Source organism: Hemitrygon akajei, chromosome 9 (genome assembly GCF_048418815.1).
Source record: "Hemitrygon akajei chromosome 9, sHemAka1.3, whole genome shotgun sequence".
In the NCBI taxonomy this organism is placed as follows: domain Eukaryota; kingdom Metazoa; phylum Chordata; class Chondrichthyes; order Myliobatiformes; family Dasyatidae; genus Hemitrygon; species Hemitrygon akajei.
In genome coordinates, this window is record NC_133132.1 from 62,344,005 (window position 1) to 62,366,736 (window position 22,732).

Genomic DNA, 22,732 nt, shown 5'->3' on the forward strand with positions numbered 1-22,732 from the left:
CATTGAAGCAGTCACAAACCAGCTCTGCCTCATTAGTCTGAGAACTTCTGGATTCACGACAGAGAGCATTCTGACTGGTTGCATCAGCGCCTGTTATGTAGGCTCCAATGTCCAGGATCGCAAGAGGCTGCAGATGTAGATTCAGCCAGTTCCATCAACAGCACAGCCAGCTTAATCCATATACCCACGACCTCTGAACAGAACAGTGGGAGACCAGGCGGGGGGGTGGGGGAATGGGTAAAAGGAAATAGCTTTGGCAAGGTGAGACCAGGCGGGGGGTGGGGGAATGGGTAAAAGGAAATAGCTTTGGCAAGGTGCGATCAAGTGGAAGAATGTGAGCACATTATATTTCGTCTGTGTTGTGAATGGTTGCATCCCGAGATACATTCTGCAGGTCAGGCTATAATGAACACAGGCACCAAAGCTCTACTTTAAGCCATCCTTTATTCTTCACATAATATAAAATGGGCGGGGTGGGGGGGAAGAAAAGGAAATAGGAAAAATAAAAGTGACAGGAAAGGAGCGAAGAGGGAGAGAATCGCTTTCCAATGGAAGACAAATCAAGATGGGCTCAAATACAAAAGAAATGTAACAATTCCTGATGGGCCAGACTTCACAGAAAGGAGGACATGCCCCAACCTTCTGTATCATTTCACCCCCTAGTCCAGTTTCTCACAAGTTAAACCAAATGTTTTAAGTTAGTTAAACCACTTCACTGGCTGAATAAAATTAAAGCCATTTTCACATTCTAACAACCCCCAACCCAAATAGCTTGCATCATTTATTTGTATTTAAAAATCTAACAATGCTTATTTATGGCTTTTGTCAGCTTTGGTGGAGGGGACAGATTCCTCATCACACTTCCCTAGCCGAGTGGCAGGGTGGAAGCACAACCTCTGACCTTCTGTCACTGTCGCCCCCTCATTCCCCCTCCACTACCCCATCTGGACAAGACTTCACCACAGGGAGGTCTTGTACTTGAAGTTCAGTCGAAGCAGGTACTTGAGGTGCACCTGGGCCACGTCATACACAATGTACCTGAAGGAGAGCGAGTTAAGGTAGATGATCAACAACATCTCAACATTATTACCTTTTCAGAAGCAGCCCTCCCATCTTGATCCAAGCACAGAACTGGCTCTGCAGTAACTGCAAACTAACAGGGAGCCTTGGCTTGGGAAGCCCACCATCTGTAGGTTGGCACAGCAGTAGAACCACTTGCTTGTATCTCAAGCAACCCAGTTTTGATCTGCAATTCAGGCATTGCCCATGTGGAGTTTGGGTAGTCTTCCCATGCCCACTGAAATCCCTCCAGATTCTCCAGCTTCCATGCAGGTCAGTGGGTTCACTGGCCACTGTAAATCGCCCCTAGTGAGTGGGCGAGGGGTAGAATCTGATGGTGGTGGGGGGGATGTCAAGAGAATAGGATCAGTGTAGCGCTGATGTAAACGGGTGATTGTTGGTCCTGTTTCTATGCTGTGCAGTTTGCTCTCTTGCAAGCTAGAGGCGAGGGTCCAGAAATGAAATGCAGAGAAGAGCTCAACACACCCCGCTCCAAACACCAGCAGGCTCACCTTAGTGTCCGGAAGCTCACACCTCAAAACAAACCATGGGGGTTGAAGAACACTCCCCAGCTACAAAGATGAGGTGGTGAGGCCTCCATTCTCCTGCTGCACTCTGCATGCTGTGACATGCTCCCTCCAACATTCCCTCCCCAGCTCACTCCTGTCTGCCCACAAGATACAGCAGCAGCATTGAGCCATTTGCCCCATGAGTATATATGACATTCAACTGTGGCTGACTTTTTCCAACACCATTCTCCCACCTTTTCTCCAAGCTCTTAACCAACCAAGGACCTAGCTATCTCTGCGTCAAATACACCCAGTGTCTTGGCCTCCACAGCTGAGGCAATAAATTCCAGATTCACTATCCTCTGAAGAAATTCCTCATCTCAGTTCAAAAGGGACACCTCGGATCATAGACTCCCGTTAATGGAATGAACTCAGTCTAGGTCGAAATTCATGAAATAAAACACCAACTCTTAATCCCTTTCTCAAACTGGTTCATAGGAGCAGTAAACAAGATGTCTACGGAGCAATACACTAAACCTGGCGGGTCCAGCAGCATCCATAGAGGAATCGATAGTTGGTGTTTCCAGTCGAGACCACTTATTTGGAGATGAGATGGCCAGTACAAAGAGATGATAGGGAGGGGTGGGAAAAGAGAAGGCAAAATGATAGGTATATCCTGGTGACAAGCAGATAGAAGTGGGGGAGAGTGGGAAGGGCAACAGAGATGGGGTGGTTGTTGATAGGCAGAATGGAGGGAGTGAGGGAAGAGCAAGAGATAGGAGATGATAGACAGATGGAGAAAGGGAGAGGGAGCAGCAACAAAGATAAGGGAGATGATAAGCAAACGAGAGAAAGGGAGAGAGGGAAGAGCAAAGGAGGTGGGGAGGAGTGATAGACGGAAGTGACAAAGGGCTGCAGATGAATACATCTTTCAGCCCAGATGAAGGGTCTCACTCCAAAACTTCGACGGTCCTCCACAGATGCTGTCTGAGCCACTGAGCTTCTCCAGCATCTTATTTGCTGCTCCGATTTCAGCATCTTCAGAGTGTGACTGCAGCTTCCAACCATCAGCACCGCCCCCAACCCCAGACCTGCCTGGGAAGGATACTCGTTGTACAGCAAGCTGGAGTCGGTGATGGACGCCTGCACTCCTTTGCCCAGCGGCACCTCCACTCCACCCAAATTGATGGTGGCGTTAGGGTCTGGAGCAGTCTTACCCACACCTGGGGAGAGAAAAGATACCGTCATCATCAGCCTTCCCTCCCCTCCATGAGAATCAGCATTAGGAGATGCAGCTGCACCCAGTTTTCCCATCAATGCTGTCCAACCTCACAGCGCAGCACAGGAATGGGGAATGGACAGGGACTGATGGTTGGTCCTTGCAGAGCAGATTAAGGAAAGGCAGAGCGCCAAACGGCCCTTCCTTCCAGGCCAGAACCTCTTTACACCACACCCTGGACAGGGGGCGGTAAACTGGGGACCCAAGGAGCAACTCTCATTTGAGGTGCTCAGGAACACTTTCACTGGAGTGACTAATCTCCGGAATCCTCCACCCGTGGAAAATGGAAGCTGGATCATTAGAATGATTTAAAGAGGAGGTTGATAGATTTGTGAAAGACTGGGGAATGATGACTGTGGAGGAGTAACAAGGTACAATGAGAAGACAGATCATTCCACCACATCAGTGTATCAAGGGCCCTTTAAGGAAAAATCAATAACACAACATAGTGCTACACTTACAGAGCAAGCACAGTTAACGCAGACAATAAGGTGTGAGACCTTGATGACATAGATTGTGATGCCAATAGTTCATCTTATTGTCCAAGAGGTTTGTCTGTTTAATGGTCTTATTTCAGTGGGATAGAAGCTGACCTTGAGTCGGATGAAACGCACTTTCATCCTTTTGTATTTTCTGCCTGATTTTGGGGTGGGGGGGAAGCAGAGAGAATGTCTGGAGTGGGAGAGGGGCTTTTGATTATGTTGGCTGCTTTATTGAAACAGTGGGAAGTGTAGACAGAGTCCACGGAGGGGAGGTCAATTGCTTAGCTGTGTCTGCAACTCTGCAGTTTCAGAGAGAAACTGCCATACCAAGCCCTGATTTGGACACAGGATGCAACTGGTGAGAGGAGATGAGGCCTGGGGGCAGATAAATCCTCAAGACATTGAGTGGTGGGGCTGACTTTCTTATGCTTCACACCTGGAGGATTGCCGGGAGAATAAATGGGATCATCTCACTAAATCTGAAACTGACAACGGAACAATCTGGCATCTGTCACAGGGTATCACTGGGGAAGATGGTTGTCAACAGGGGTTGGGGGAGGGGGATAAGAACCCAAGACTGTAGTAACCACCTTTACCGTTAACACTGTATCAGTGTCCTTACCTTTCACACTGTGTTTGCCTTTCGGTAACTTCGTAATATGATTGGCCCGTTTTAATTCATACCTGGGAAGAAATAAAAATTGTCTGACTTGCTTTGGAAGTAGCACTGATCTACAAACCGGTAACATTTCTTAATGTCACCTCAGAAGTCAGGCCCCAGAGCAAAGTCCATAAGTACCCCATTAGAGTTGACTCGCTCCAAGGAGGACATATTGTGGGGCCATGTACTGAACTCCATGGCAAGGACACAATCCAGTCCCACAGTACTCTGAAATCATTCACATTCCCAAACCATCTCTTCCCTCAAATGCCCTCTATCTGATTAATTCCAAGCTCTTCAGCACATGACCTCGGGCCTGTTGAACTTCCATCCTACGTTGATTGACAATAGTCCTCCCAACTAGTGACCCCAAATCTCCACTCTTCCAAACCCAGAATTTGAACTGGCTGAACTAAGCAGCGTTTGAGTGCAGAGAAAGCTTGAGGACCAGGTGGCAACTGAACCATTGAAGACATCACCAACCAACAGACCACACACACTGACACAATACAGCAAATTGGTAGAAGGATTCTAAAGTTTTTACTTGATTTACATACTGACTGATTTAGATTCTGTTTCCAACAAACTCCATCACTGCTGGTAACAAGGAAGGAGGCCTTTGGGCCAGAGGAAACCAAACATCCGGAACGTGCAAACTCCACAGAGAGAACCGAACCTGGGTCTCCGGAGCTGTACAGCAGTGCTAACCACTGAGCCACCGTGCAGGCCCAGTGTGGGATCAAAGCTAAGCCTTTCTTGAACATAGAGGCGTTTTAAAGTCCTGAACAACACTAAAGGAAAGATCGCCAGAGAGCAATAACAGCCCTGAGTGTTATAGGACTGAGAGGGGTGGTTATGTTCCCCTTTGGTCGGAGGGGTTGATAAAGATAATAATCTTAAAGCTACAGTTAACCCAGTCACTGTTAATAGCAGAAAACAGCTCTTTACATAAACCGTGGAGAAACTATTTGGAAATTTTTAGTCGTAGACAGACATCTACTACTCAGTGAATAATAGAAAAAGGTGAAGGAGTATTGTGGATGGTCCTGTTGCTAAAGTAGATCATTCATACAAACCACAGATCAATTTTTCTCATAGCTGCGCACATTTCTGCAACAGTTTTGTACTCACATGTTCCCCAGGGCTACTTCAGCCAGCAATACAAGGCCCACTGGATCAGCCTGAGATGTGTGGCAGTAGTTGGCACTTTTAGACACCATGTCTGCAAAGTAGACCCCCTTCCCAAACATGTAGCCCGTCTGTTGGAAAAACAAAGCACAAGGACACAAGGTTAGTTTCCAGCACGTTAGTACCAGACGAAGTGCCCCAGGAACCACAAGCGGCACTGTAGAAATTCAGTGGGTCAGGCAGCAGCTGCAGAAGAAGGTGGAAGTCAATGTTTCTGGTGGAGAAATGAGGAGGGGTACTGGGGATGGTGTGGGGGGGAAATGTCTGGAGTTACATAGAAGCCAAATCAAAGACAGTAGATTTCTTCCCTTGAGCTTACTTCAGGAAAATCGGTTATTTTGTGAACTGTTTTCTGTTTTAAATCCCAGATTAGTTTATGGGAGTTAATTTAAATTTACCACAACAGTGGTAGGATTCAAACCAGTGTCTTGTATTACTGGCCCAATACTCAGATTACAAGACCAGCCACTCCCAGTCACACTTGGCCTGGATTTGAAACATTAGACCTCGGTACCCACTGACAGGCTGAGAGAGGATAAACGCCCTCTATGCAGAGGAAAATTAAAGTGCCTCCTAAATGCAAGTGCTGTGATGTTGACACAGCTGTCAGCATGGGCCACAGCTGTGACCCTGTAGGCAGCACTCCCCAGACAGAAGGTCATAGGTTCAAGTCCCACTCCAGGAACTCAAAGAAGCCAAGTGTGGTGCTGAGGGACAAGGCATTATAAGTCAGTTTCTGTCCATCCAGCAGTCCAGAGAAGATGGATCCCATTGTGCTGCCAGCCAACATTCCTCCAAGAGCCTCAGAATAAAGGGACACCCCACTAAAACCAGGACAATGAGGAATTTCTTCAGCCAGAGGGTAGTAAATTTGTTCTCGAAGGCCAGTCAATAGATGTACCTAGTTCAGGTAGACAGCTCTGTCATAATGGATGAGTTGAGCCGAAAGGTCTGGTTCCGTGATGTATAACTGACTCAGTTACTGAGTTCTGGTCTTTGCAAGAATCGAGGGATATGCAATAAGGCATGAAACTGACACTGAGTGGAAGAACCGTGGGATTACTATCCGCACTACTGGACGCCCATTTCTGATGTTCCTGTTCCACTCACCACGGGAGCCTCAGGTGGGGCGATGCGCAGACCCTGCGACAAGATGCCAGCAAAGTTGGTGGTGCGGGAGCCATGCCAGAGAAGTTGCCTGTTGTGGAGGTCACTGAAAGGCTGGAAACGCTGCTCCTCCCCTTCGCGCTTGATCTTAAATATCTGTGGGAACGAGACAAGGGTGAAGGATTGCTGAGGGGAATGCAACGGAGCTGGAGCAGTGTTGTGGGAAACTCGACCCGTCAGGAAGAACAGAACCAGGGCAGAGCTGTGGGACCCAGAGGTGCTACTGTCCCACATCCATTGAACCATTCCCTCCCCTGGTCAGTCCTGTCCATCCACTGGGTGGGGTGGTCAGAGAGCACAACCAGTGTACTCACTGGTCATACACACTGTCCCACCTTCTCCATACACCAGGCTAGACCCCCAAACCCCAGCTCACCGCTGGACCCTGGGACAGCTCACAGAGTAGCAGCAGGATGGGCAAAAGCCAGTGGAACCATCCTTCCCCACTACCAGCCCCCTCACACACCCATAAATCATCAGCCCCTTACAGACCCTCTGAAAACAACTCCCCTCCCCTCCCCTCCTCCATCCAACCAGACAAACCAGCCCAACACCAAAAGCTCCGGAGATCCCAACTTCTCTGCAGAACTGCTTGAAGACAACTCCCCCCCAGACTGGACTCCCTGGTGTAATACCAATGATCATGGAGATCTGACACCGCTCCCCCCCTCTGCACAGACCAAGCCAACATCCCCCTGCCCAAGACGTGGTTCTCAGCCTCTTCCCTTCTTGTCAGCAGTGCTGGGGATCCAGACCATCTCATCCCCTACCTCATCAGGTTAATCCTGTTACCATGGTGATCCCTACAGCCCAGCAACACTGTTAGGGATTACTTTGGTTTTATTCAGTGTCTATAATTTCGTATTATAATGAGAACCAGTCTTCTGGAAATAAAATCTAAAATTTAACTTCAATTTAAGGTCTTTAAAATCACTGGTTGTGGGGCATTCTGATTCTGTACTACACGGGAAAACAACAGATAAATTTTCTGGTTAATTGATGTCACTGAAAACTTCAGGAAGAGATCAGGAAGACATTAAGTAACCATCTCCCGTATTAACACATTGTTAAAGACATATCACTGCCACTTCATGCATGGTTTAGGACAAGTCTGTCTTGTCACTTAAAAGCTCTGGCCAGCTGTATACTCAGGGAGACATCCCTCAACACTTTAACAACAGAGGTATATTTTGGGCATCTGCAGTTTGTGCTCAGAAGCTTTCAGACTAGCCGCTTATCAAAGCTAGGAAGCGATCAGAAAATACTCAGAGGTTCTGCCAGTTGGGGTGTGCTACCATTATAAATATGTAACTCTGTAAGTTATCTGTCCATATTCAAAATGTTAAGGTAAATGATTATAGCCACTGAAACCAGAGTTAATTGTTGACTGTTGTTTTGTACTTTTTTTAATACAAATACAATGTGTTTGGAGAACTGAATACTCTCCAGGAGATCTGCTGAGTTGAATAAAGACATTTCTATCACCAGTTTCAGCTTCCAGGTGCCTCAGTTTAGTATCTGACATACTCACCTCCAATACATCAAGGTCATACTGGTTGTGCGTGGCAGCATGTGTGTTTTTAACATAATCTATAATTATCTTGGCTTCATCTGTCTGTTTGTCCAGAACCTGATGGGGAGAGTTGAGGAAATTAAGTTAAGCAGCAGAAATGAGAGGCAGTGACATGCATGTCAACTCTTGTAACTCTGGGTGAGTGAGGGAGAAAAGCAACAACAGACATTACTTTGATCAATGGATGTCTGAGTCACAGGAAGACCATTCAGCCCCTCATACATGCACTGTCATTCAATATAATGGTGGGGCCTCAATTCTCACATTCCTGCCTAATCCCAGTCTCTTTTAATAACCACCTTGACCTTCGATGCACTCAATATCTCAAGCTCCTAAACCTTTTGTGGTAGGTGTCCAAAAGTTTACGATCTTCATAAGGTATTCCTTAAGTGGACCAGCCCTTATTTGGAAATTGCTGCCCTCCACAGTTCTAAATACCCTCACTTGGGGAAAACATTTGTTTAACATTTAATCTGTTGCATCTTCTGAACTCCAATAACGGTCCAGCTTCTCAGCCTTTCCCCATCAATAACCCTTCCATTGCAAGGAAGAGGCAATAAAAAGTGGGCAAACTAGATCCAGTGCTCCATTTCACACCAACCAAATGATTTTGAGCAGAATTAGGCCATTCGGCCCATTAAGTCTGCTGTCATTTAATCACGGCTAATTTCTCACCCCCCACCAAATTTCACTCTTCCAACCCCTCTTCTCATAATCCTTAATCCCATTACCAGTGAAAAGCCAATTCCAGTCGCCACCCTCTTGCTGAAGAAATTCTTTCATCTCAGCTTTAAGGGGATCCTAGATTCTATGTATCCCCCCAGTTCACTCTATCCAGGTCTTTCAGTATCCATTAGGTTTCAATGAAATTCCCCTCCGCACCCCACCATCCTCTGAACACCATCAAGTTCTGGTCCAGAGACAGCAACTACTCATCATACATCAAGCCTTCCATTCCTGGGATTTTTCTTGTGAACTTCCCCTGCATATTGACTGGTTGTATCATGGCCTGCCATGGAAACATCAATGCCCTTGAAGAGTAAATCCGACAGAAAGTAGTGGATACAGTCCAGTCCATCATGAGTAAAGCCCTCCCCATTATTGAGAGGAGCATTGTTGCAGGAAAGCAGCATCCACCATCAGGGACCCCACCACCCAGGCCACGCTCTCTTCTCACTGCTGCCATCAGGAAGGTGGTACAGGAGCCCCAGGAGTCACACCACCACGTTCAAGAACATTTATTACCCCTCAACCATCACGTTCTTGAACCAAAGGGGATAACTTCACTTGTTCCCTCATTGAAATGTTCCCACAACCAATGGACTCACTTTTGAGGACACTTCATCTCATGTTCCTGATATTTATTGCTTATTTATTTATTATTATTATTTCTTTCTATTTTGTATTTGCACAGTTTGAACACTGGTTGAACACCCAGTTCATGTGCCTTTCATTGACCTTTTATGGTTATTATTTGCTTATGGATTTATGCCAGCAAGAAAATGAATCTCAGGGTTGTATATGGCGACACATATGTACTTGGATAATAAATTTACTTTGAGCTCTGAACACTCTCCAAGGCCAACATACCTTCACAACCCAGAATTGCTCACAATATTCCAAATGTGGTCCAACCAACCCCTTTGTTCCACATCCTTGCTTTTACGGTCTAGTCCTCTCAAAATGAATATTATCACTACATTTGCCTTCCTTACTACTGACTTGGGATGAAATGATGAATTTTGGGAACTCAGACATGGCTGGACATATAAATGGCGGTTTTAGATCTTCCCACAAGCGGAAACAACTGCCGTAATCTGCGGTTCAACAGGCAGTAGTCATGGCACAGGTTTAAAGATATTCCGTAAGTTTAGCCACAGATTGCTGCATGGAGTAGGTTTAAATAAAGAATAGTTCCACATATTACCTTAATATCTGTATGCAGCTTCTCATAATTGATGTCAATGGGATCTTTGGCATCATCTTCCATGCCATCCTTGAGGAGACTGTATGCAACCTCGATGTCCAACAGGCTGTCTAGCATCTGGACCTTGGTCTGCAGAGGGGACAGAGGTACGTGCAAGGAGGCAGTCAGAGTAGGGAGCAGAGTGTGATATAGAGGAGTAAGAAAGCTAAAGAGCAAGGAGGAAAAGGGAAACAGAGGAAAACAGGCAGAACAAACCCCTCAACCCCGCACCATTGCTAATGCAGTTAGACAATATTTTCCAGCTTAATTATAGAGTAACACAGCACAAAGGCAGGCCCTTCTGACCAACTTGTCCATGGTTACTATGGTGCTCACCAAGCAAGTCCTTTTGCCCAATACGTCTCCTGCCCAACCACTTCCTGTCAGCTTAACCCATATACCCACAGGCCTTTGCAATGCCCCCTCAGATCCCTGGCAATTCTTTCACCTCTACTTTGGGCAACTCTGCAGGCAGTGGATTCCAAAGTTGGGGCCTCCCAGTGCCTCTGGCATTCCTTACCTCACTGCCCTAAGCATGCTGCCTGTTTGACGATATTTACACCAGAGAAAAATGCCATCAAGCAGGATAGAGTGCAGAAAAGCTTTACAAGGATGTTGCCAGGACTTGAGAGGTTGGGTTACAGGGAGAGGTTTGACAGACTGGAACTTTCTTCCTTGGAGTGTAAGGGAATGACCCAATTGTGCCCTCCTGATTTTAAACACATTGATAACCTTACCGAGCTGTAAAAAAGATCATGTTGGCAGAATTAATTAGTCTTTCTTCTCCAGGGTTGGGGAAATCATACAATAGAAGGCATCGATTTAACGTGGCGTGGGGGAGATTTAATTGGAACCTAAAGGAACAATTATTTCATCTCGAGGGTTGTCAGTATATGGAGGTAGAAACAGGCAGAATTACAGCATTTCAAAGACACTTGGACAGGCACATAGATAGGAAAGGTTTAGAGCTATATGGGCCAAACAGGATTAGCTTAGACCACATCAGCATGAGTAAGTTGGGCCAAAAGGCCTGTTACTGTCATGCCTGCTACCACAAACACAACTTTCCTGTCACCAAGGTTACCTGAATATATTCTTCATTGTTCAAGAGCGGAGGTTTCTTCATCCCAAAGTCATGTGGTATGAGTGTGTAGAAGCGATTGGACAGGTCCAGTATCTGAGACTCCGACCCACCACTGGCAACCACCTCAACACAAGAGGAAAGTCTGTTAGCCTGTTCCATCAATACAAATTCACCACCCCCTCCTTTACCACATCCATTCAGAACTAAACTTCCTTTCAATTTAACCCGATGCTTGGCAATCCTTCCCCACCAATCCCTTGAGGTGATGGCATACCCTCGACAGTGTTGGGAAGCCCTGGTTTCTCACATGGCCAATGGTTGAATACCTCCCCGCGAGATGCCAAGAACCATGCCCACTGATGGGCACCAATCACTGCATGGCACGGTGATGCAGCAAACAGAACAACTGCCTCAGTACCAGAGACCCAGGTTCAACTCTGACCTCGGCCACTGTCTGCATGGAATTTGCACGTTCTCCATGGATGCACCGATTTTCTGCACATCACAAAGACCTGCCGATTGGTAGGTTAAATGTCTTCTGTAAATTTCCTAGTTGTAGTAGGCCCACCATCTGCACCAGGGTATCTTCTCAAAGTTACCTTTTGGCAGGAGGTACAGAAGCCTGAAGACCCTTTTCACCAGTTTCAAGAACAGCCCACTTCCCCTCAGCTATTTGGTTCTTGAATCAACTAGCACAATCCTACTCACTAATCCAGAAGAGCAAAATATGACCTCTTTGCACCACCACTGACTTAGATTTTGTTTTAATTGTGCTCCTTCTTGTAAAAATTGTGAAAAAAGTTAAACAGTATTCACATTTTCTATGTGAATATAATTTATCTGTTTTGCTGCTACAAGTTATTCATTGTACATGTACATAGATGTACTTGTGCATCACAAATGCAATCAGGGGAAGCTGAAGGGAACATAGGAGAAGACAGGCTACGGGCAGAAATAAATGAGGGAACAGAGCAAGTCTGGCAAGCCCTCAATGGACTGACTGGCCGTGAGAAATGAGATTCACAGCCCAAGCAAGGAGCAAGCCATGAAGAGCACCGAACAATGAGTATAAAGGGCCAGATTAGTGAGTGAAGAGCCACTCTGAACAGCAAAAGGCAGTGGCTCTACAGACAATGTCCAGGGTGGTGCAGCAGAGAAATTGTACTGGAATTCCCTTTTGCTGGTCTGGGACCAAGCCCTCAGCTTTCCACTGCTGTCCCAGTGACGCACGTGGGTACAGGGGGATGTCTGTAACATTACCTGCTGAACCTCGTTTAGGATGGAGCAGGCACTCTGGATTTGTAACATTACCTGCTGAACCTCGTTGAGGATGGAGTAAGCACTCTGGATCTGCCTCTTGCTCAGTTTACCCAAGGGCATCTTCTGAAGGTCGATCTGCTCGGGAGAAAAGAATTAGGGATGCAACTGGCCCATGGTTAGCTTCATGTGGTCACCAACATTCCCTCATTCCATGATCAATAACCCCACTATGCTCACACAGAATGGCTGTAGGCCACTACTTAAATACACAAGTCAGCCTGGAGAGATTCAGAACCAGAGCGGCTCAGTCCAACAAGAAACAGGACACTGATGGTGCAGTGCACCTGTGCTCCACTTCAAAACAGAATTTAAACCGCATCACAGCAAATTCAGTTGATTATCTGGAATTTGGAAATACAGTGGATTCTGGTTAATTGACAAAGAGGCAGACATCCGGATGTTCTTTATTGATTACAGCTCGACATGTAACACCATCATCCTCCTCAAAATTAATCAGTAAATTTGGTGACAAATTTCTGTGGGTACGTGGTGGAAAGTGTACTGACTGACTGCATTATGGCCTGGTATGGGAACACCAATGCCTTTGAGTGGAAAATCCTGTAAAAGTCAGTCAGTGTATTCAGCCTAGTATATCACCGGTAAAACTCTCCCAACCATTGAGCACATCTACATGAAATGTCGCCATGGAAAAGCAGCATCCATCAAAGGTCTTCACAAACCAGGCCATGCTATTTCCTCATTGCTGCCATCAGATAGAAGGTACAAGGGCCTCAGGACTCGCACTACCAGATTCAAGAACAGTTACTACCCCGCAACCATCAGGCTCTTGAATAAAGGGGATAACTACACTCATTTAAGGACTCTGTTATATTGTTATTTCATGCTTTTTACTTATTACTATCTATTTATATCTGCATTTGCACAGTCCATTTATAGTTAACAGTTCTTGATGTTTACAGTAACTGTTCTACAAATTTGCTAAGTATGCCTGCAGAAGAAGAATCTCAGGGTTGTATGTAGTGATATGTACGTACTCTGATAATAAATTTTACTTTGAACTTTTGGCCAACGGTTAATCAAAGCAGCCACTTATTTGAAACTCTTAAAGAATAAAAGTTCATCAAGAAAATAGCTTGAATTCCCTTCGTTTTTGGAACATAATGCCACATAATTGGAACAGGAGACTCTTAGCGTCAGTCACGTGCATTTATATGACCATTAGACACTACGCTGTGCTTACAGTGAAGAGTTTTTAAAATAGCATCAGTTGTGTGCATCAGCGTTCAAAGACCAGTGATTTTGTCTCTGATAGTTGGTGAGACATAAGCAGTTAAGACAAAACAGAACCGCTTTCATCACTGCAGCTTCAAGCACTCAGGCTTGGAGATGCCAGAAACAGCTGGGAATGAAAATTGAACTATTTCACTACTTCAACAAGTTAGGACCTATGAAGAATTTGACAATATGATCAATCATCTTGAAATGTTACAATGAAAATGAAGATTTGGAGGCAGTGTACAGAGAATTTTGAATAACTATTAAAAACTAATAGAGTTTTATAGTACTCTGGTACTACTCATAGTGTTTCAAATCTGTTTTGTATTTTATTTATATGATCTGTTATTCCATTAAATGGTAGTTTGTCTTTTTTTTAAAAAAAGCCTTTTTAACTATTTCCATGAAACTTCAGCTAACTGGGGCAACAGATTCAAATGTACAGGTCCTGATGTGTCCAAATGACGAGAATCCACTGGATATCAACCAGATTTAGTGACCATGCTTGGAAAAAGTAAGCATCCACCTGGTTAATTAAATTTCCTCAGGGAGCGAGATCCGCTGTCCTTACCTAGTCTTGCCTGGCCAATAAATGATTCCAAATCCACCCCACCTGTCAACATTTAAATGAGCCCTGAAATTGCTCAGGAGGCACCCAATTTCAGGGAAACCAGGGATAGGCAATAAATGCTGGTAGATCTGCGTGGAACAATTAGTCTCCAACTGAACTGGGAAGGCCCAACAACTGGACTGCAAAGTTTTATGTAGTGACAGTGATCCACATACTGACCAAGAGGGAGCTACTGTGCCACCTGCTGGCCTGTTCCTGTATATGCATTGTGCCTGCAATCTGCTTACATATGGAATTCTCAACTGGTACAGTATTCCTGGCATTACAAGTTGTTATTAAGTGTGCCCAAAAAACCTCAGCAAAAGGAATACAAGGAAAGTTTTTTTAAACAAAATATTTTATCTCAGTCTGTCTTCCAACCCATCAAATGGGAAAGAGCCAGGAAGCGTTCTGTTGCAGAGCCAATCAGATTGCTCCTTTAAAGGGCAAGATCATATAGAGGGGCTGAACAGCAACACAAGCAAAATGCTGGAGGAACACAGCAGGTTCTAGCAGCAGCTATGGACAGGAAATGGGCAGTCAACATTTCTGGTTATGACTATCTATCAGGACTGAACATTGTAAAATCTCAAATTTCCTTTTAAACAATGGCTCCGCAATTACCATCGCTATCAGCGGAAATGTGATCATGTGTGCAAAATACTGTCTTTCAAGGAAAAAAGAAACAATCTGCTGAAGGAACTCAGCAAGTCAAGCAGCATCTGTAGAGGGAAAGGAATTGTCGACGTTTCAGGTTGAAAGCCTGCATCAGAACCGATTTCAAACTGCTTGTCAAATAACTTGAAATATCAGCTTGCCCCTCCTCTCCCATCTCCACCTCGCCCATACCTCAAACTCCACCAGGGCCTTCTTCATACTTTCCACATCGAAGATGGTTCTGATGAGCTCCTGTACGGCCTTATCCAGCTTTGATTTTGTACCAGAGCTGGCAGTCAGCTTCTTCACAGCTTCCTCGTCCTTCGGGAGAGAGGAATACAGCAAGGTTCTTGAGTCTGCACTGCCATCGACCTTCGACCTCAGCAAAACACAAGAACCCAAGTAATAGGAGCAGGAGTAGGCAATCTGGCCCATTGAGCCTGCTCCACCATTCAATAATATCATGGCTGATCTGACCATGGACTCACCTCCACCTACTTACCTTTTCCCTATAACTCTTAATTCCCCTACTATGCACAAATCTATCCAACCTCGTCTTAAGTGTGTTTACTGAGGTAGCCTCCACTGCTTCATTAAGCAGAGAATTTAACAAGTTCACCACTCTTTGAGAAAAATAGTTCCCCCTCATCTGTCCTAAATTTATTCCCCCGAATCTTGAGGCTACGTCTCCTAGTTCTAGTCTCATCTACCAGTGGAAACAACTTCATAATTTTATTTCTATAAGATCTCCTCTGATCCTTCTGAATTCCAGTGAGTACAGTCCCTGGCGACTCAATCTCTCCTCATAGTCTAACCCCCTCAAATCTGGAATCAACCTGGTGAACCTCCTCTGCGCCACCTCCAAAACCAGTATATCCTTCCTCAAGTAAGGAGACAGAACTGCATGCAGTACACCATATGCAGCCTCACCCGTTCCCTGTACAGTTGCAGCATGACCTCCCTGCTCTTAAATTCAATCCCTCTAGCAATGATGGCCAACATCCCATTTGCTTTCTTGATAGCCTGCTGCACCTGCAAACCAACCTTCTGCGATTCATACACAGGCACTCCCAAGTCCTTCTGCACAACAGCATGCTGCCATTTTTTTTAACTATTTAAGTAATAATCTGATCCTCCATTCTTCCTTCCAAAGTGCATTAATTCTGTTGAACAGTGCACAAACAAGCAGCTCCTTCAGCTCCCTCGGGGAAAGTCTGTGCCACCCTGACACCAATATAACCAAGCTAATCGGCCTGCAGTTGCTCTGTACATCCCTCCATTCCCTGCCTCTTCAAATATCCATCTAAATGCTTCTGAAAAGTTGTTTCCACTACTTTCCCCGGCAACATATTCCAAGCACCCAATCTCTGGAAACACTTACCCCACACTTCTTTAAACTTTCCCCTCATTTTAAATCTATACCCTTTAGTGTTTGACACTTCTGCCCTGAGAAAGTCTATCTACCCTATACACTTCCACCTAGTGGCCCATTGTTTCAGTGTAAACAATCCAGTGTCCAACTTTTTCTTATAGCTAATAAACTCCAATCCAGAGAGAACACTGGTGAGGCTTTTCTGCACCCTCACATCCTGCCACAAATGCAAACTAAACACCAACTGTTGCCTGAACTCTGATATAGATGCAATCCAACACCCCAGCTTTCATACTCAATGACTCAACCAACGAAGGCAACTACACCATACACCTTCCTTAACACCCTACCTACTCTACGGGAGTTATGGACTTGCACCCAAAGGTCCTTCTCTACAGCAATGTGCCCAAGAGTGCTGCCACTTATTGCATATTTGCCTTATGTTTGAACTCTCAAATACTGCAACACCTTATACTTGTCAGTCAGCATGGACAAGTTGCACTGAAGAGCCTGATTCCATGACGTATGACTCTTCATCCAGATCCCTTGATGCCCATATTCATTTGACATCTTCATGTGAACATCACTATCGTATCTGCTTCCATCATCTCTAAATTTTCCTTACCAATTTCTCTAAAAATCTATTAACGGATAGTTGGGCCCAAGGAAGCACTGAGGAACAGAGGGATCTTACTAGACAAATCCACAGATCCCTGAAAATGGCACACTGATTTTGGAAATGGGGAAGAGGGTAAAGGGATACAGGGCTTCCCTAACTGGGGCATAGAACGTAAGAACAGGGAGGTTATGGTTAGGCTACAGCTGGGGTTCTGGTCACCGCACGATAGGGAGGCTGTTAGGGTGCAGAGAAGATGGAGCACTTTAATTATCAGGAGAGTCTGGGTTGTTTTCATTGGATCAGAGGAACACCTGACAGAAATATACAAAATTACAAGCAGCATGGATTTCAGATTGGGGTAAGTTTAAAGGGGATCCAAGGAAGCCAGTGAGGGAAAATCTGGAATGAACTGCCTTATAGGGTGGAGTTGGGTAATCTGGAATACACTGCCTTGCAGGTGGGGGTAGATAATCTGGAATACACTGCTTGATTTTGGAGGGGGGGCAGGGACTCTCACATTTAAGAAGCAACTGGGTGATCAGTTGAATGACAACGCAATAGAAGGCTGTGGAGCAGCTAATAGGTGGGATTAGTGAAGATATGGAATACAAGGGGGTGCAAAGCCTGAATTAACTGTCAAGTCATTAATACGGAGCTAGCCTCCCAGAAACACCAACAGCCTCAGCAAAGCAGTAGACATAATTAATGAACCCTCCCACCTCAAACATGCTCTCTTCTCCCTCCACCCGTCGTGCAGAAGAATACAAGAGCTTATGAACAGGAATCACCAGGCTCAAGGCTAGCCACTATCCCTTTATTATCAGACTCTTGAATGGATCTCTTGTAAACTGAAGATGAAGTTGTGATAATCGCAATCTACCCATTCGCTGTCTCGTATCTTATTGTACTGCACCTTCTCTGTAAGTGTGACTATTCTGCATTCTTCTGTCTTTTTATAACCTCGATGTCTGTATAGAACAATCTGTCTGGATGCCTTGCAAACAAAAGGTTTTCACTGTATCATGCTACATGAGACAGTAATAACCCACAACACAGCAGTGTGGTTTATCTACCAAGCTTTGAGATGGCACTTGGAGGGTTAAACGGATGTACCATTGCTAGAAACCTGCCATGGTCAGATATGGCAATTCTAACACAACAGAATCTGCTGCTTTAGAATTGCCTTGAGCAGTGGACTCTGCATTATGGACACACACCTCCCCTTCATATTTGTCTTATTTACATGAAGTTCTGCATCAAGAAGGATCTCCTCTATCTGGGTCAAGCCACCTTCTTATAAATACCATTGGACAGGAGGCACAGAAGCCTGAAGTCCCACACCACCAGGTTTAGGAATAACTACTTCCCTTCAGCCATTCAGCTCTTGAACCAACCAACAACACCCTAATCCCAACACACTGACCACTTTGCAGCAAGGTGGACTTTTGTCGTAATTGTTGTTTTGTCCTTGTAAATAAAGTATATGATCTATTTTTAATTAATGTTTTTCTTGTGAATGCTGCTAATATAATGCTACGTGCCTGCGGCATGGCTGAAGGAAGTTTTTCAATACACCTCTGCTACACATACTTGTGCACATAGCAGTAAACACAGTGATCAGAGCCGGGTTGGTGTGGGGTAGGTTCAAGAGACGCCATCCACCCACCTGGCCATAGTCGATTTCTAAGGGGTAGAACTTGTTGGGATATTTGGTGAAGTTCTTGGAGTGCCAGGCATTGCCCGTCTTCTCCTCGTATAGACCCAGGAAGTGATCGATCGCATGCTCCTTGGAGGACATCTTCTCCAGCTTGTTGCCACCGATGGGGGTCCCCACTCGGCCCCAGGACCTGAAGACCCAGTATCTGTGGGTATCAAGAGAAACTTCCAGGAACAGCACTCCATACCTGAATCCCCTCCACCCCTACCCAGGCAGTCTGCAGGGCCCTCCCAGTCAATGAGATCTGCTGGAAACCCAGAAAAAACCAATGGAAGGAAAATCCTGTGAACTTTTAGAATCAAAGAAATGTACAAAAGAGAAACAGGTCCTACAGCCCACTGTGTCCGTTACAATCATGGTGTCCACTGAGGCCCATAACCCTGCACAGCTTTCCTATTGAAGTACCTGCCAAAACACCTTTTAAATGTAATCATTATGTCTGCTTCTATTGCCTTTTCAGGCAGATGTTCCAAATATCCATCACCCTCTGTATAGAGAAATTTGCCTCTCAGATCTCCATAAAATGTCTCACATCTCACTTTAAACCTGTGCCCTCTAGTTATAGACTCCCCTGCCCTGGGAAGAAGACTCCACACTCTCCATTATTTTATAGAGCCATAGTCAAACTGCAGAGAAACAGGACTTCTGGACAAACATGTCCATGCCAGCCAAATCATCAGTCTGAACTCATCATCTGGCTCTAAACCTTTCCTATCCATGTACCTGTCCAAAAATACTCTCAGATGTTGTAACTGGACCCACCTTTCCTCTGGCAATTCATAACCATTCATGAAAAATTGTCCCTTAGGCCCCTTTTAAGTCTCCCTCGCCCCACTCTAAATCCATTCCCATGAGTTTTAGACTCCCCTATCCTGGGGAAAATGTCCATGACCATCCTCCTGTCTTCATATACATCGCTTATCAGGTCACTCCTCAATGTCCCGCTCTCCAGTGACAATAAGCCCAGCCTATCCAATCTCCCCTTATAACGACAGCCCCTCCATTCTAGACAATGTTCCAATGAATCTCCTCTGCACCCTATTTACTGTGACCACACACTTCCCAAAGTGTGGCAACCAGAACTGAACACAGAACTCCAAGTGCCGTCTAACCAGAGGATGGCAACTGCTACACGGAACTTCTTTTCAGAGACTCATCATCTAGCCTTGCTCCCTCAATCAGCTATCCGGCTGGGTGAAGACCCACACCCTTGAGCGAAACCCAGCCTGCACACAAGCAGCACGGCCACTCAGAGGCCAAGGGTCTCTGTTCCAAAAGCTGATTGGTCCCTTTGAAGGGGAAACAAACACTATGCCAGCCTCTCGAGCTACCATCAGGCAGCAAGTACAGATGCTTCAAGCACCACATCACCAGGTTCAAGAACAGCTATTGAACCAACCTTAACTCTAATCAGTACAGCTAACAGCTACAATAGTTTTGTTCTTGTTTTCATTGTGGTCTGTGAAAACTGTGCACAGTATAGATCCGATGCTACCTGCCTATGACAATGTCACAAGTAAGTTGTCCACTGCACCATTGTATACATGTACTTGCACATACCACAAAGAACCTGACTTTGACAACTTCTGGGTCCAGAAGTGAGGCCATGGGATCTTCCCAATCTGCTCAATAGAGGGGCCGGGGGTTGGGATAGAAGTGAAAAATGCCCTGGCAGAGAATCAGAGATGGTGAAGAGACCCTCAGGGAAGGGGAGGTGACAGGTATTACTTTCTTTTGTCCCCCTCCTGATCAGACACTGCTACAACCCCCCCCCCCCCCCAAGTGAGATGAGCCAGCCCTCTCTCCACACCGCTCCTCAGCCCGAGGGGATTCCCCGGCACCTCCAACCCACCTCTTCCTGTTGTCATCCTCCAGCAGCTGCAGCTTGTAGTAGGAGTTGGTGCCCCGGGTGATGTCGACCAGGCCTAGCGTGGCGCTGAGGATCCGGCCGCTCTGCTCAAAGACGTGCGCCGAGTCCTCCAGCCCTGCCAGAGTGAGAGCAGAGTCACTGCCCGCCCGTGTCCCCGCCCCCACCTCATCCGCAGGCCAGACACAGGCCCTGGGGACCACAGAACCCGGCACAGATACAGTACAACTCTGCAGCTGGAGCCACTTTCTCCCCACCAAACCCCTCTCCCTTGCAACATCCCAGAGGCAGTATAGACAGAGCAAGCACACGTTTTTGTGGCAACCTGATCCAAAAGGCAAGTGGGAGCGAGTCTCCACTTTCAGAGTCCAGGTAATCCCTGGCTTCATATGGTCTCAGCCACAGACACGACTGAGAGGAGCCGAGGAGCCATTTCACTTGCTCTGAGATTTCTTGCTTCACATGGTGCTGGAGACTGAAAGAAAGCTCTCTCCTTCTGCTCAAAGCTACCACGGGTTGTGAACAGGGAACTGGCAAGGACAGAGTTAAAGAGCACAGAGGAAGACTCTTCGGCCCCTCTAGACCATCAACCACCAATTTACACTAATCTCAGAAATACCCCCCCCCCCCCCCCCCCAGATTCTACCTTTCACCCACACAACAGGGACAATTAGTCAACTGGCATTCACATCTTTGGGATGTGGGAGGAAACTGGAACCATTGGGAGAAGATTTGTCTCCAAACAGAAGGCACCAGAGGTTAGGACTGAACCCGGGTTTCTGGAGATAAGAGACAGTGGCTCAACTTGATGCATGCAGTCCACTGGGACATCTTTAAAATGATAATCCAAAGCTACTCAGCATGGAACACAGGCTCTTCAACCCAATTCGTCCACGACAGCCAACTTGCCCAACTATGCTGGTCGTATTTGCCTGCATTTGGTCTCCTCCTGTGCTGTAACTGCCCAGGTCTCCAGTTGATGGGTGACTCTGATGGCTGTGTGTTCACACAACACCCCCGTCAGCCCCACCCCACTCTCCCCAAGCACAGAGCCCTCACCTACCCGAGTCAGGATCCACTGCCCCGCCTCCTTTCACCGTCAGCTTCATCTTCTTCTCTGACTTGCCAGAGCCTGTGAAAGGAATCAGATTCGGTCTGAGTGTCAGTGGAGGTGTACATGTTCCCAGCAGAATGCTGTCATAGAGTCACACAAGCCATTTGGCCCAACTGGTCTGCTCCATGCCAACCAGGATTACCATCTAAAGTAGCCCCATTTGCCCATATTCCTCTAAACCTTTCTGATCTGTGTAAATGCCCAAATAACTTTTAAATGTCATTAATATACCTGACTCAACCTCTTTCCCCAGCAGTTCATTCCACATACTGACCACTCTGAGTGAAAATATCCATGGGGTCCAATGAAATCTAACCCCTATCAAGTCAAGTTTACTGTCATTTTGACCATAAACTGCTGGTACAGTACACAGTAAAAATGAAACAACTTGCCTCCAGGACCCTGGTGCTACATGAAACAACACAAAATTACACTAGACTATGTGAAACAGCACAGGGCTACACTTAACTACCTTAAACCTATGCCCACTAGTCTTGATTCCCCAACTCTGGGGAAAAGACTGTGTGCATTCACTCATATATGCCCTTTCTGATGTAATAAACCTCTTTAATCACCCCTCATTATCCTACACTCTACTCAACCTCTCTCCATAACTCAGTCCCTTGAATCCTGGCAATAATCTTGTCAACTTTCCTCTGCACCCTTTCCAGGTTACTAACATCTTTCCTATAGCAGTGTGACCAAAGCTGAACACGATACTTTCTTGTTTAGTAACATCTTTCATAAAGAAGCATCACCAAAACTGAATTCAAAATGGAGGGCTATGTACTAGGGAAATTGTAGACAGTCTCTAGAATTGATTACATGGCCGGCACAAAACTGTGGGCCAGTAATGCGCTGTAAATTTCTATGTAATGCTTCAATGCAATGTCACAAGTATCTGTAACAATCACACTGTATCCTCAACGCCCTGATGATGACCTGCGTGGCACATCTTCACCACTTTTATCGAGCTGTGACACCACTTTCAAGGAACGGTGTAGCAGAACTTCTAGGTCCTTCCATTAAACACTTCCTAGGGACTTACTGTTTACAGTGAACATCCTGGCCTGGTTTCACTTTCCAAAATGCAACACCTATCACTTATCTAGATTAAACTCCATTTTCCATTCCTCAGCCTACTAACTCAGCTGATTAAGATCCTCCTATAATTCTGATAACCTTTTTCGCTACCCACTTTCCCACCTATTTTAGTTCACGCAATATACAGCAAAAGAACAGGATTGTTGAC

At 45.8% G+C, this 22,732-nt stretch overlaps 1 protein-coding gene across 2 annotated transcripts in view; it reads right to left on the bottom strand.

Moving 5' to 3' along the window:
• Window positions 1-425: 425 nt before the first annotated feature.
• Window positions 426-22,732, bottom strand: part of parp1 (poly (ADP-ribose) polymerase 1) — a 55,473-nt gene continuing 33,166 nt past the window's right edge. For both annotated transcript variants that reach the window (XM_073056110.1, XM_073056111.1), the window contains 13 exons: window positions 21,430-21,498; window positions 20,352-20,484; window positions 18,449-18,644; window positions 14,984-15,112; window positions 12,280-12,363; window positions 10,969-11,091; window positions 9,846-9,974; window positions 7,877-7,975; window positions 6,289-6,441; window positions 5,122-5,249; window positions 3,952-4,013; window positions 2,677-2,791; window positions 426-1,038 (listed from right to left, as the gene is read on the bottom strand). In XM_073056110.1, the coding sequence (XP_072912211.1) occupies window positions 957-1,038; window positions 2,677-2,791; window positions 3,952-4,013; window positions 5,122-5,249; window positions 6,289-6,441; window positions 7,877-7,975; window positions 9,846-9,974; window positions 10,969-11,091; window positions 12,280-12,363; window positions 14,984-15,112; window positions 18,449-18,644; window positions 20,352-20,484; window positions 21,430-21,498 (1,502 nt within the window). In that variant the 3' untranslated portion in view covers window positions 426-956. The remainder of the gene's footprint in view (window positions 1,039-2,676; window positions 2,792-3,951; window positions 4,014-5,121; window positions 5,250-6,288; window positions 6,442-7,876; window positions 7,976-9,845; window positions 9,975-10,968; window positions 11,092-12,279; window positions 12,364-14,983; window positions 15,113-18,448; window positions 18,645-20,351; window positions 20,485-21,429; window positions 21,499-22,732) is intronic.